The sequence below is a fragment of the Phaseolus vulgaris genome, chromosome 1 (genome assembly GCF_000499845.2).
Source record: "Phaseolus vulgaris cultivar G19833 chromosome 1, P. vulgaris v2.0, whole genome shotgun sequence".
NCBI lineage: Eukaryota > Viridiplantae > Streptophyta > Magnoliopsida > Fabales > Fabaceae > Phaseolus > Phaseolus vulgaris.
Window position 1 is genome coordinate 13,097,712 of NC_023759.2, and position 14,822 is coordinate 13,112,533.

Consider the following 14,822-nt stretch of genomic DNA (forward strand, 5'->3'; position numbering starts at 1 on the left):
AGTTCTTGCTGAATTTCCACATGAGAAGCTTTTAGTAATTAAGGATAGGTTATGATTTTCAGACATGGCCAATTTAAAAGCTTTTGGAGCAATTCCGGAGAATTTGGATTGGCACCAAATAAGTTTTTTTTTTTTTTAAATGTGATAATCATTATGTATGAGATGATCCTCATTTGTTTAAAATTAGTGCAGATAATTTGTTGTGAAGATGTGTTCCACTAGATAAAGCCAAGAGAATCATATGGCAATGCCATAGTTCATAAATATGGAGGACATTTTAATGGGGAAATGACAACTGCAAAAATTATCCAATCAGGTTTCTTTTGCCCTTCATTATTCAAAGATGCACATACTTTAGCACAAAGATGTGATAGGTGCCAAAGAACAGGAAGCATCTATCAAAGACATGAGATGCCATTACAAAACATTCAAGAAATTAAAGTTTTTGATTGTTGGGGCATTGATTTCATAGACCACTTCCATTTTCTTTTTCAAATGAATATATATTATTGGCAGTTGAGAATGTCTCTAGATGGGTTGAAGCAATTCCATCACAAAATGCAGATTCTAAGACAGTCATTAAATTTCTTAAAAGGAATATTTTTTGTAGGTTTGGTACTCCCAGAGTATTAATAAGTGATGGTGGTTCTCACTTTTGTAATACCTAAAGAAAGTTTAGAAAATTATGGTGTTAGCCATAAAGTAGCTTCAATCTATAATCCACAAACAAATAGGCAAGCAGAAGTTTCTAATAGAGAAATAAAGAAAATTTTAGAGAAAACAGTGGCCCCATCTAGAAAAAATTGGTCAATCTAGATCGATGAAGCTTTATGGACTTATAAGACTGCATATAAAACCCTACTACTCTTTCTCTATTTCAATTTATCTATGGGAAAGCATGTCATCTTCCATTAGAATTGGAATACAAGCACATTGGGCATTGAATATGTTAAATTTATATGTTAAAGTTGTTGGGGAGAAGAGAAAACTCCAAATTCAGAAACTTGAGAAGTTGACATTAAATGCATATAGTTCCTCAAAGCTCTATAACGAATGCACAAAGAAATATCATAACAAGAAGATTGTAGAAAGAAATTTTCATATTGGCCAATATGTGTTGTTACTTAATTCCAGATTGAGACTTTTTTCCTGGAAAGTTAAAATCTATTTGGTCAGACCCTTATATTGTGAAGGAAGTTAAGCCATATGGAGCAATAGAGTTAGAAGACCAAATATCATATAGAAGATGGGTAGTAAATGGTCAAAGGGTGAAGCCATATTTGGGTAATTAGAAGGAAGAACTCACTATTGTGATTCTTTTAAATGGACCTTATATGACGTTAAACAAGTGCTTATGGGGAGGCAAGCCTATATATATATATATATTATTGTGATTTATTATTTTAATTTTTGTTTTGATTTTTGCTCCTAAATCCATATTTTTGTGTAAATTCAAGACTTTTGTGCAGGAAACTTGCCCAAAAATGATATAGCTCGCCTAAGCAAGTTAGGCATTTTAAGAGGGATGCTCTCTGAAGTACTCTCGCCCAAGCGAGATAAATCTTGCTTATGCGAGATTCCACTTATACAATTGCCTAGTCGAGATATTGCTCGCTTGAGCAAGTTTGACGATCCAAAAGTACGTAATTAAGGGCAACCCATCCCCTAAATGCCTCCAGATTAATTTGAAGCCTGGGATAGGTATTTTTATGATACATGAAAATTTAACAGGATGATTGATTAGAACAGAGAATGACAAATCATAAGGAATGAGACTAATTAAACGAAATACGTGTGTGAATCTTAAACAATTTTGAGAGGTTTACTGATGAATTTGACCGTTGTGGTTGCTTAATTTTTACTTTATGTTACATTATAAAAGAGCATGATGATGATTAAGACATTTGTGTTAATTAGGAGCTAAGAGCCAAATAGTCAACCTTTATGTAAATAGAATTCATTTTTTTATAACCCTATTGTGCCAAGAATTTTTGTTATTATTTATTGCACCCTAAACCTTTAATGATATATTTGCCTACCCATTGACATGTTTAAGGAAGGAGAACATAAATGCAATATTTATAGAAAAGGGAATGATTGGTTCTAATTGTTTTTGAGTTTAAATAATAAAGTTGTTGGAAATAGGAATAATTTATTTCTATTATTTAAAAAATAAAATAGAAAAGAAAAGAAAGAAATTCATGTGGAAATCATGAATAAGTAAAAAAGAAAATGAGGAAATGTGTGAAGTCAAAGAAAATGGTGATTAGATGATACATATGTATTGTAATTGGATTGTTGGTATGTTCTTCTTCTTTAAAATCTGCATTTTATTATCTAAAAAGACCAATATATTTTGGAAGCCCAACCTCATTATAACTCTGTAAAAGATCTTAAGATTCATGTTTCTAATATGACTGTGATATGAAGATGAAACGAAAAGCAACTGTGATTTGTTAGGATTCAGTGAAAATAGAGAAAAACACTTACATGTGAGCATATGAAAATAAATTCCTTGATGAATTTTAATTTTGTTATTTTAGTTTGATTTTGGAAGTTGATTGTATTTATATTTTGGTATATTTGAAGTTGGAAGTAACATAAGTTTCTAATTTAATTTTTTGTTTAGTGAATAAAGTTATTTTGATATTTAAATTCAAATATGATTTTTTTATATTCATTTACTTTTCTTGAGGACAAGCATTATTCTAGGTTGGGGGGAGTTGATAAGTGTCATATTTAAGTAATATTTCATATTAAAAGACCAACATTTATGGATATTTATTGATAAAAAAAATTATAATTTAACCCTAATTTATGAATTTAAATATTTTACATATTTTGTGATTATAATATGAATAAGAACGATTTATCCCAAATTTGTGTTAATTTTAGGATTCTAGGGGAAAATGGAGATGAAAGAGCTAAAAGAGAATAGACAAGATGAGAAGGGAGAGCTGGAACGTTAAAAACTCGCCAAACTTGCGTAATATTTTGTTCTTGATTGATAATTGGTATTATCATTCTATTCTTAACGCTTGTTTTATCATGATTTTTGATCCTTAGATTTGACTAAAAAGTACTTCTAAGCATTTGACCTAAATGATAATGTTTAACATATTTGAATGTTAGGAATAGATTTGAAATGTTAATTGTTATCAACATCTGCTTGTAACGATAAGAATTTATTTTATAAATATGCAATGAATTAATATTTAGGAGACTATTTTTATAATTTTATATTACATGTTTTTTAAAATACAAAAGAGTGAGAAGAACGAACCCCAATCCTAATTTGAATGTTAAAGATATATTTGTCTCCACTTCTTTATCACATACTTGTTCTTTCTTTAACAACTGAACTAGAATGTTATCCATATGAATCTTCATATTGCGTATATTCTATTCTTGTATCAGATGTTGACATTGGATTGTTTTGATATGAGTTATAAATACATATTTTCCACATGATTTCTCTTGTGTGTTTCCTCTAAACAATGATTGAATGATGCTTTAATGCTTGATTGCATTAATATCATTCATCAACGCATGGTTTTCTCAATAAGATGTTGAGTATGAAAACTTTGGATATTGTCTTTGTATACGTTTTTGTGTTCTTAAAACACATTTAGAAACTCTTTGTGAATCTCAGAGTCAATATAATCTTTATATTAAAGCATGAATATCACTGAAAACAATATCTTCTAATATATTTGAATTATCAATATTTTAATTAAAAAAATACATTATCAAGACTTTCCAAATTAACTTATATTAAAAATGTAAGTCCAAATAGATTTAATTTGGTTTATATACCATTTGATAAAACTCTTTAATATATTATCAGTTGTATACTTTGTTTTTCAAAATCTTACTTATACATTTTTGAATAAAATTAATGGCGAATAATTGTATTCATAAACAATTTATGATTAGTTAGGAAATTATATTTCTTTCATTAAATATTAAAGCACTATTTTGCATTATATTTCAAATCAATTTCACAAATACATTATATTCTTAGTTTTGACTTTTTCGTTTTGATTTAAATTGTTTACAATGATTTCAAAATATCAAAACGATTATGAAAACATTTGATAATCATTTGAACATTCTATATATAGAATGTAAATAGTGAGTTTGTGAACTTCTCTCTGAAGATCGTCCAATGTGCATCATCATCTGTCACATGTATGACTTGATCATTGTCTGACACATTGTATATCTTTCATCGTTTTTCAATTGTGTTAGCTCTTTCTAGAGCATCTAGACCATCCAAGACCAAGCTAGGAGCGTCCAAGACCAAGCTAGGAGCGTCTAAAGATCAAGCTAGGAGCGTCTAAGACCAAGCTAGGAGCGTCTAAGACCAAGCTAGGAGCGTCTAAGACCAAGCTAGGAGCATCTAAAGATCAAGCTAGGAGCGTCTAAGGCCAAGCCAAGAGCGTCTAGAACAAGGAGACTTGGATCAAGCTATGAATGGAAAAAGGCCTAATAGCACATATTCCGTGAAGGCCCATCAAGTGTAGTTTAGCTTTAAATGAGGTGTAAATAGCATAACCATGTGGACAATTGTTTAATTTTCTGCACATTAGAATTAAGGAAGCATTAACCTTGATTAGCTAAAGGTTTCTAGAAGCCTTTACTAATAAAGGACCATGTGCACCCATGTGCCATGTGCACCCATGTGCTTCACATTTACATTTCATTTGGCTTACATTTGTGTAGCATTTAGGTCATCAAATCTGGTCCTCCTTAGCCTATAAAAGGAGGAGCCAACCTCATGTATTGCAAGATTATTATGAGTAAAGTTATCTCCATATTAAGCCTACCATAAATACTTTATGAATTTTTACTAGTTGAAACACTGTTCTAAGGTCAATTGGGTTTCGTTGAATGGAGCCCAACATAGTCCTCTATTAACCACGACTTCTCCTACTTCAAAAATTTCAAAAATAGTTTTTAAAAATTTAAATGCTCGTCGCAAGACACTAGAAACACTTTTTCTTTTATCCAAAGTTTACACATCAATTTCCCTTATATCGGCAACAGCTAGACAAGTTCAACTTCTGAGTCGAGTAACTCCTTTCTCCTCAAGAGAGGATGAATATAGAAATAATTAAAAACCTCTCTTTCTCTATTAGCAGCAAAGGCCTCTTTAGTGTACCTCGCACCGAGGATCCTCATGCCTTGTTCATGGATAAGGTTTTATGAAACTTTATTCTCCAAGCTCTGTTACTTGGTTAGCTAGCTTCGCTTATTTATCATGCATATATCATGGGAAAGGACTTCGATTATAAGAAGTTGCACACCAAGGTTGGAGTACCTACCTTAGAAAAGACCTTGTTGAACAACTTCTAAAACCCCGCTATGCGAAAGAAGGGTGACACAGGGGAAGGAAGACGATACGTTCTTGGTCGTATCGCTATGTGTGGTTGTACCTCCACCGACAAATGTTCGAAAGTTGAGGTACCAACACCCTTTTCCGACCTAAAGCCAACCCTTCCTCCTTCAGTGGCTCCTAGCATTCCCAGTCCTCGTCCTTTACTCGAATATGAGCAACCTGCCTTGCTCGGGCTGATAATATGTGGAAAAAGGCGACCTTTGATTTGAGTAGATCATGTATCTACTCGGTGCCAAACTCTTACTCCATGTAGCACATAAACATGAAGTTCAATCAAGTTAGGGTTGAAGGGAATGAAGGGTTTCCAGTCCCTAATGACGTTGAATTATTAAAGGTCATTGGTCCAAGTAGATGCCTTGAATTTGCAAAAATAATGTTGGCTAGAAGTACAACAAAAATTCACTATTGGAAGGACGTGATGAGTAAAAACATTGAGGTGATTGCTAAGGTGCATAGGTTGGAGTTTGTAAACCAAGAATTGTTAAAGGTAAGGTGCATATGAAGCTTATGCTTTTTGATCAATCCTTAGCGCTTGTGCAAGGTTAACGTAGGATGAAAGTGTTGGAGGACGAGGTCGAGTTGCTGAAAGAATGCCTCAAAGATGCAAAAGGGGACGAACAACAAGTTGAAAGAGGTCGAGGAGAAATCCATGAGTAAGTTAAGAGAGGTCGAGATCCACATGACTCTTCTCCAAAAGGAAAAAGAGAAAAATTGAGAAGAGTGACACAGATTTGAAGGTGAAAAATGCAAGATTGCCTCAGTTAGGCCTGAGGTGATGAAAACCCATTCAGCCACAACATCCACAAAATAAAGAGATTAAAGACCTAGAGCCTTGTTCAGGGACTTATTGGCCAAATGACCTAATTGGTCTTTTATCTATCTTTTGTAGGCCCACTAAAGAGAACAACCCCAAGAAGAAAACATGCATATTATATCCAAGAAGATCTCTAGTTCAAAGAAGAACAACTAGAGAATTTGACAACACACTAGATGAAGAGTGGAACTCAGTAGGGTGAAACTCTTATCATTTTGGGCCAAGCTTTAGTTTGTATAAATGTTTAGAGTATAATAGAATTTATTTGAGTTTGTAATTGTTAAATAAATTGAGCCAAGTAGAGTAGGATTTTTTGTCTTGTATTTTGACATATGATAGATTGGGGTTAGGGTTCTAAACCTACACAAGGTTTCAATTGGGCTTACATTGGCCCAAATGAAACCCTAGGTCGGTCCTAGAGCAAGGAGAGCACACCAAAGGGACTGAACCACAAATAAGGTGCAAGAAAATCATGGGAGAAGCAAGGAAGGTGTGACTAGACACATGACACACTTTCATTTGCTCTTATGAATCTAGGGTTTATTTTTTAATTTGAATATTTGAATTTTGGCTTTATTTTGGGTAGGCCATAACACTACAAGTAAATGTGCTCAACTCATGTAAAAAATAACTTGAATGAGAAGAGTTATGTTGACATTTTTTGGCCATAAACACTTGATTTTGCGCTCTCTCTAAGGTAGTCTCTTGTGTAGCCTCCCCTAGACTCCTTCCTTGTGAGTTGGTCTCACCTTTCACTCTCTAAAAACCATTTTCTCCACTTTAAAATTTAGTTTACTCTTCATATATTTTCAGCAGCTTCCACAACTCTATACAAAATTTCAAATCAAAACAATGCAAAAAGAAGAAGGCACACATCATGAGGGGCATGCAGAGGGGTTAAAAAAGACAATGCATCAAGTTGTATATTTTCCTCCTACTCTAAACGTAGCCTTATTTAACCTAGATAAAGATGTAGTCAGCAATGAGTTAGTTGACGATTAAATCATTATAAACATTAAATAGTAATGAAAAATGATGTTTTGTACTTTGTTTATTTTCAAATGCGTTAATCGAAAAACTTTGATCTGATCAGTTGGATAACTGAATAATTATGGTAATTGAATAACTTTGACCCGACTACTTGCATTACCCAATTTACTTTTACTCGATTACTTGTTTGCGTCGAATTACTTAAATCGAACTATTTGTGTTCACTTGTGAACGTTTTTAATCGAATTTCTTTGATTTAATTTTATCCTTTAAAATTGAATAATTTATGAAATTTATTTATTCAATAACATGTCTCATTAAAACCTTGCTCAACAAAACCCTCCTTAAGGATAAAATTTGAGTTAAAGAAAAAGAGTACATCGTCATCGTTACAAGAATTAAAAATAAAAGTATAAACCTAACTATAATACATCTTGAGGTGAGTGACATTCCATGTTCAGGGTAAAAGTTTGCCACTTAATTATTCTAATTTGTAAGCTTCATTTTGGAGCGAATCAACAACTCTGTATAGGCGTCCTAATTGTGTGCTAACCTTCCATCTTGTTTATTCTTTCGGGCTTCGTTGAGTTTGCGCCATACCTAATGTGAGTTGATTTTAAAATTGCATATTTTATGGGTTGCACTTTGTTTATGAGTTTTTGTTTTAAGCAGAATATGGTGAGAAACCCAAAGAAGATTCCCATTGGACACAAACTCAACCAAGTGGTTAAGTAAGTGTGAAGGTTCACTTTTAGAGGGCAAAAATAAAGCACAATTATATGGTGATTTAGATGATGATGGGTAGAAATGAAGAACATAAAAGATGAAAGGAAGCAAGCTAAAAACCGAATGGTAAAGAGAAATACAAGAACATAAAAGGAATGGAAAATGGTGCAAAGGAGAAATTAAAAGATGAAAAGGAAAGAGATGCTTAGGATGATGAAAGTGTGATCACGCCACTTGGAGGGGAAAAAAGTCTCCAATATGAGTGGTGAAGAGCTGCCACTTGAGGTGTTGTGCATTCAAGATAAGATCCAAAGATAATAGGAGACTTAACTCACTAAACACTTTGACAAAGTTTCTTTTCTATTAAAAATTTAAGTGTCTAATACAAGAGGCAAGACACCCTTTATATAGGAGAGAGTGACTTGGGGAGCAAGAGTGAGAGGGGTAGAGGCGTCATTTGTGAGAAACCTTCAAGAAGGTAGGTCAAAGTGGAATGCCTCCCAAGCTAGCCTACATCTTCTAGAAACTAGGTTAAGGGGAGATTTTGGAAAGGGTTTCTAGAAGCTAGGTTTTTGGTGAATTTGGCACAAACCCAATATTTATACTAAGTACACCATATTCTAGCTTATTCTTCTAATTGTAGCCCATAACGAGCCAATTTATTTACTTAATCGTGTCTTTTAAAAGACCAGAAGAAAGAACATTTGGAACTCTGGTCTATGTCTAGTTCTTATTCTGATGAGGTCCTTCTAAGGTTTGGTGAGGCCTTGTCTTGGATGCTGAAGCGTCTGTGGGGTCCTTGGTCATCTGTTTGTCAAGTTGAGTTGTATCAATACCACATCTTTTTTTGAAAGACTCATTGTGCTTTTGTTTTTGTCTTCATTTATGATCTGAGCTTCTTCTTGAATCTCATGCACAAGGTTCAGTATAACTCTTCGATTTGCATCATTATGTTGTGCATCGTAGTTCTAACTTCCCCATATGGCTTGTCTTAATTCCACAAGAATCATAACATTTGTTATGTGTGTCAAAATGAATGGTGTTCCTAAGTTGAATACTAAGGTGTACGATGGTACCCCTAAAGGATACCTCGTATCTCTTCTGCCAAAAGCCCTTTGGCTTGGCTGAGCTTTTTCTTAAGCTCGTTCAGATCGATTCGCTGCTTTAGTTTGGTCGTTGGTTCGGGTGCTCTACAAATGATACTCGGTGTTTGATGCCAAGTTGTTGTGAAAAATGCTTGAATCCCTTATCTATAAACTACCAACCATTATCGGTGACAACAGAGTGAGGAAACCCATGTCTACAACTAACAATTTTCCAAAAGAACTTTTGTACTTGCTTAGTTGTAATGGTTGCCAATGGTTCTTCCTCTATGCATTTTGTGAAGTATTGTTCGCTTTGGAGCTCGAAGTTCCATTACAGTTTTATCCTTAAAAGGTGTCTCGAAAGGTTGAGGGAAGAAAGTGGATTTAAATCGCCTTTGACCTTTACTCCTAAACAATGTGAGACTATTGGACATACAAGAACCAACCCCTAGTCGAGGGTTAAGAGAACGAATGTTCGTCTTTGGAATCATTTTCCATTCCCACAAATAACGTCAATGTTCTAACATCAAGTCGGTTGAGTTAACATCATTAAGATCAATCATCGCACTTAAAATATTATTTGTTTTAAAGTTCAAAATTTTATCACAGTTTATTCTTAAAAAATGTCTAAAAAAATGTCGCAAAAAATATATTTAAATTATCCTTTAACTCAACTCTAAAAAAATACGAAATTATTCGACATATAAAAACTTGTTTTTTTTATTTAATTTTATATCAATAATACGTTGAATCTCGTTTCTTAAATTTTGGAATCTATTTAATTTGATTCATTTGGTCCAAATTAATGTTGAAATAAGCTAAATAAAAGAGTTAGGTTGTTAACTCTAAGTATCCAAAACTTAAAGCTAGATATTTCTGTTATCAAAATGTTTTAATTCATTATGTTTTTAACAACTATAAATAGCATTGCTTGTATTGTATCAATACAGTTTTTCTAATAAAGAGATTTTAGTTTCAATTCCAATTATCAATTAATTCCCAACAGATTGGTATCAAGAGCATAGGGAGGGAACTTGTGTGGTTTCCTAGCAGTGAGGGTAAGAATGCGGCTGGATCTTTGAGCAGAGGAGGATCTGCTGTTTTGCAAGCCAAGAATTGGAGGTTGACTGCTGTAGGTGATAACTGTCATGGCTGCATTTGGTGTGGTTCCAGAGAATCTTCCGGTGTTTGATGGGAAGGATTGTGATGATTGGATTGTGAAGATGGAAGCCATTCTTGGTTTTCAAGAATTAGAAGAAGTTGTCAAGATTGTGTTTCAAGATTCAACCAAGCTTGAAACAGAAGAGCAGAAGAAAAAGTCTGAGAAACAGTCAAAAGAAAATAAAAAGATTGATTGCAAGGCACGAATGTTACTGCATTAGTGTGTCTCAGCTGCCATTTTCCAGAAAATCTCAAAAGCTGAATCTGTCAAGCATATTTGGGACATACTGGAACAAACCTATGGAAATACTGGTAGGGTTAAGAAGGTGAGACTGCAATCACTCAGAAGACAAATTGAATTGCTATCCATGACTGATCAAGAATCAGTGTGTGATTACTTTGGTAAAATCCAAGCAATTGCAAATTCCATGCGAGGTTGTCATGAGCAGTTGCCTGATTCAAAGGTGGTTGAGAAGATTCTTAGAACTTTGACTCTTGCTTTTGATCACATTGTCGTGGCAATTGAAGAATCCAAGGATCTTGATGAAATGACAGTAGAAGAACTTCAGAATTCTCTTGAAGCACATGAGTAGCGGTTACTTTCAAGAAAAGGTAAAGAAAAGGTAGTAGATCAAGTTTTCCATGCTCAAACTGCTGGCAGAGGCAGAGGAAGAAGTGGCTGGAAAAAGAAAGGAAGAGGAAGAGGAAGAGGAGGTCAATCAAGTGACTGGCCTGCTTCAAGCAGTCAGAACCAGAGTCAAAATAGTATGCAGAAGTAGAAATTAGCTGCTGGTAGAGGGAGTCAAGATCATGGATCCAAGAAATTCCATGATAAAAGAAAATTGCAGTGTTATAATTGTGGAAAGTATGGTCATTTTGCAGCTGAATGTTGGGGAGCTGATAACAGTAGCAACACTGGAAAAATTTTCAAGAAAGATGAAGCACATCTAGCTCAAGAAGATGAAGATTCTGATTTAGATAAAGTGTTATTAATGGCAACTACAAATCATGATGAAGATGCTTCAAGTTAGTACTTAGACACATGTTGTTCCAATCATATGACTGGCACAGGGAGTGGATTATTGATTTTGATTCTAATGTCAAAAACAGTGTGAGATTTGTAGATAATAGTATGATCTCTGCTGAAGGAATTGGCAAGGTCAGATTCACTTGTAAAGATGGAAGAGTTGGTTGTATGAATGATATTCTATATGTGCAAATGGAGAATAATCTTCTCAGCTTAGGCCAACTACTGGAAAAAGGATTCAAAATGTCAATGGAGCAGAATTCTATCAAGATCTATGATCAGAAATCAAGGTTAGTTCTTAAGGCACCTTAGTCTAAAAATAAGACTTTTAAGACTAACCTTAATACATCAACTGCACAATGCTTGTCTTCAATTGGGGATAAGGAGGAAACAAATCTGGTGTGACACTACAGATTTGGCCATTTGAATTTCAAGAGTTTGAACAAACTGAGCAGTAAACAGATGGTCACAGGGTTGCCACGAGTCAACCTATCTCATAAGACTTGTGAAGGTTGCCTATATGGGAAGCAATCAAGAAAGAATTTCAAGAACTCAGTACTGCAAAGAGCAAAGAAGCCTTTAGAGGTTGTATATTCAGATGTATGTGGCCCTCTTGATAGCAATTCACTTGGAGGTAATAGGTATTTTCTTACTTTTGTGGATGAATTTACCAGAAAAATTTGGATTTACCTATTAAAGGAGAAAGGTGAGGTGTTTGGAAGATTTGTAAAATTTTGTGCTAAGGTTGAAAGGCAATCAGGCTATGCCTTAACCATTTTCATAACTGATGGAGGTGGAGAATTCAATTCCAAAGAGTTGGAAGAATTTTGTGCTGCAAAAGGAATTGAACATGAAGTTACAGCTCCTTACACTCCACAACATAATGGAATTGCAAAGAGAAGAAATAGAACTTTGCTTGATATGGCAAGGTGCATGCTCAAAGGCAACCTATATTCTCAATAGGTGTCCTACAAAAAAAATTGGAGGCAGTTGTACCAGAAACAGTTTGGTCTGGACTTAAACCAACTGTTAGTCATTTGAAAATATTTGGTTCCTTGTGCTATAGGCATATTCCAGATGAGAAGAGGAAGAAGTTGGAAGATAAGAGTGAAGCTCTTATCTTAATTGGATATCATCCAACAGGTGGTTACAGGTTGATGAGAATCAAATAAAGGAGGCTTTTATTAATGAAGGGAGAGGTCATTCACCTACACATTTGAAGTTCTTCCTTCTAGTCTTTTCAAAATTAAAAGAAGACATAAAATAAAGAGAGGATCAAGCCTAAAGCCAAAGAAGTCTACTAGCCTTCAAAGAATGGGCTTCAAATAAATATCTCTCTTTATAGTTTCTTTTATAAAATGTAGAATGTTTAAATATATAGTTTTTAGGAAGGTGCTTAGAGGGAAACCTTAGATACCTCTTTTGTAAAAGCATCTTTAGGCATTAGTTTAGAATTTTCTAGAAGGTGACTCTTCATGCTTAACTTTAGGTGCTAGAAGTGAGTAGCATGCAAGGGACTTTTGGTTAGCTTGTTTTGTAAGCTTCATGACCGGCCCTTGCTCTTATAAAAGGAGGGCTTAGGTCCTTCATAATGCAGATTTGGAATTTGTAGTAAAGAAACTCTCCCAATTTGGTGATTGAGTGAGTGAGATTTGAATTTTAGAGAAAAGAAACTATACTCAAATTTTGAGTGATCATTGGAGAGCTTTTGAGCCTTCTTCTCTAGTCTCATCTTGAAGGATCCATGGTGTCCTCAAGTGGCGGCAGCTCACTCATCTAGGAGCATCCATCCTTCTAGTGGCGTGATCATCCAACCATTCTTCCATCTTCATGAGCACTCTCTTCTCCTTCCTTTCTTCTTTTGTTATTTCCTTGTCTTAGCTTGTTTCCTTGTTGTTTTGGTTCGGCAGTTTCAGCTTATTTTTTGTGTTGCTTCGGTTCTTTCATTATGCTTTGCTGTTCTTCACCTTTCTTCTTCATTTTCCAGCTTTTTGTTCGGTTCAATTTAATTTCCAGCACTCAAATTCAGTTTGCTTAGCTTTTATGCCTTTTTGTTCGGTTCAATTTGACAATAATTGGATCTTCTATATGAGTTTGTGTTTTGGCACTAGTTTTGGTGAGTTCCTGTTCATAGAACCTTGATCCATTTCTATGATAAAGTGCCTAGCTCTTAACCAACTCAAGATGATTCCTAAGAATGTCAAGAATCATTCTAATTGTGCTAGTGGAATCACATCACAGGTTGTTCAACCCAGTAAACCAGCAAATTCTCATCAGCAGAGATGTTGTTGTAGATGAGAATGCATCCTGGAATTGGAGTAAATCTGTAAAACAGATTCATTGTGTCTTAGAAGACAATGGACAACAACAAGATGAAGAACATGAAAATACAGTTGAGCCAGAATCTAGAAGATCACAAAGGCAAAGATTTCCTTCTTCTAGATTAACAGGTCATGAAGTTTACAATGATAATTTGATCACTGATGAAGGATAGTTGGTTCACTTAGCATTTGTGGCAGACATTGAGCCAATCACTTGGAAGGAGGCAATAGTTGATAGAAAGTGAAAGAGTGCTATGATTGAAGAGCTGGAATCACTGGAGAGAAATGAAACTTGGGAATTAGTGGCTTTGCCAAAGGGAAAAAGACCAATCGATGTCAAATGGGTTTTCAAGATAAAACTCAAGTCTGATGACAGCATAGCCAAGCATAAATCAAGATTAGTTGCTAAGGGTTTTCTGCAGAAACATGGAATAGACTACACTGAAGTCTATGCACCAGTGGCCAGATTGGAAACCATTAGATTGGTGATTGTTGTGGCCAGTTCTAGAAACTGGAAAATCTATCAAATGGATGTTAAATCTACATTCTTGAATGGAATTTTAGAAGAGGAGGTTTATGTGACTCAGCCACCAGGTTTTGAAGCAAAGGATGCCAACCACAAAGTGTTCAAATTCAAGAAAGCACTCTGTGGACTCAAACAAGCTCCCAGAGTGTGGAATAAACTGATAGATTCGTTTTTGCTCAATCTAGGCTTCACAAAGCGTTCAGTAGAATATGGAGTGTATGTAAGAGAGTCACAAAGTCAAAGTTTGATCTATGTATGTCTATATGTGGATGATTTGTTAATCACAAGGAGCTCAATGACAGAGATTGAGCAATTTAAAAATAGATTGAAGGCTGTTTTTGAAATGACAGATTTGGGAATGCTTAGCTATTTTCTAGGAATGGAATTTGTATACACAGATAAAGGTATTATCATGCATTAAAGGAAGTACATTAATGAAGTGCTCAACAGATTCAATATGGATCAATGCAATGGAGCTAGGGTGCCTGCTGCTGGAAATTTGAAACTGACAGAAGCCTTGGAGGAGATTGCAGTAGATAGTACTTTGTTTAAACAGATTGTTGGAAGTTTGAGGTTCATCTGCAACAACAAGCCTGACATAAGCTATGCAGTTGGACTAATAAGCAGAGTGTAATCCATGAGCCTCTCATATGGCAGCAACAAAGCACATATTGAGGTATCTTAAGGAGACATCAGGGTATGACTTACTTTTTCTAGTAAGCTTGAATGAAGTAGAAGACTGTTTGAAGGCTTGGAGTGATTCAGATTGGT

At 34.6% G+C, this 14,822-nt stretch overlaps 1 protein-coding gene across 1 annotated transcript; it reads left to right on the forward strand.

Annotated features, from left to right (window-relative positions):
* Positions 1 to 10,164: 10,164 nt before the first annotated feature.
* On the forward strand, positions 10,165 to 10,770 carry LOC137815540 (uncharacterized). Its single transcript, XM_068618657.1, has 2 exons — positions 10,165 to 10,377; positions 10,423 to 10,770. The coding sequence occupies exons 1-2, from the start codon at positions 10,165 to 10,167 to the stop codon at positions 10,768 to 10,770; spliced, it is 561 nt and encodes a 186-aa protein (XP_068474758.1).
* Positions 10,771 to 14,822: the final 4,052 nt, after the last annotated feature.

Coding starts and splice junctions, on each gene's coding strand:
- LOC137815540 (XM_068618657.1), top strand. CDS start 10,165: ATGGCTGCATTTGGTGTGGTTCCAGAGAATCTTCCGGTGTTTGATGGG. Junction 10,378..10,422: donor ATAAAAAGATTGATTGCAAG/GCACGAATGTTA, acceptor GCCATTTTCCAG/AAAATCTCAAAAGCTGAATC.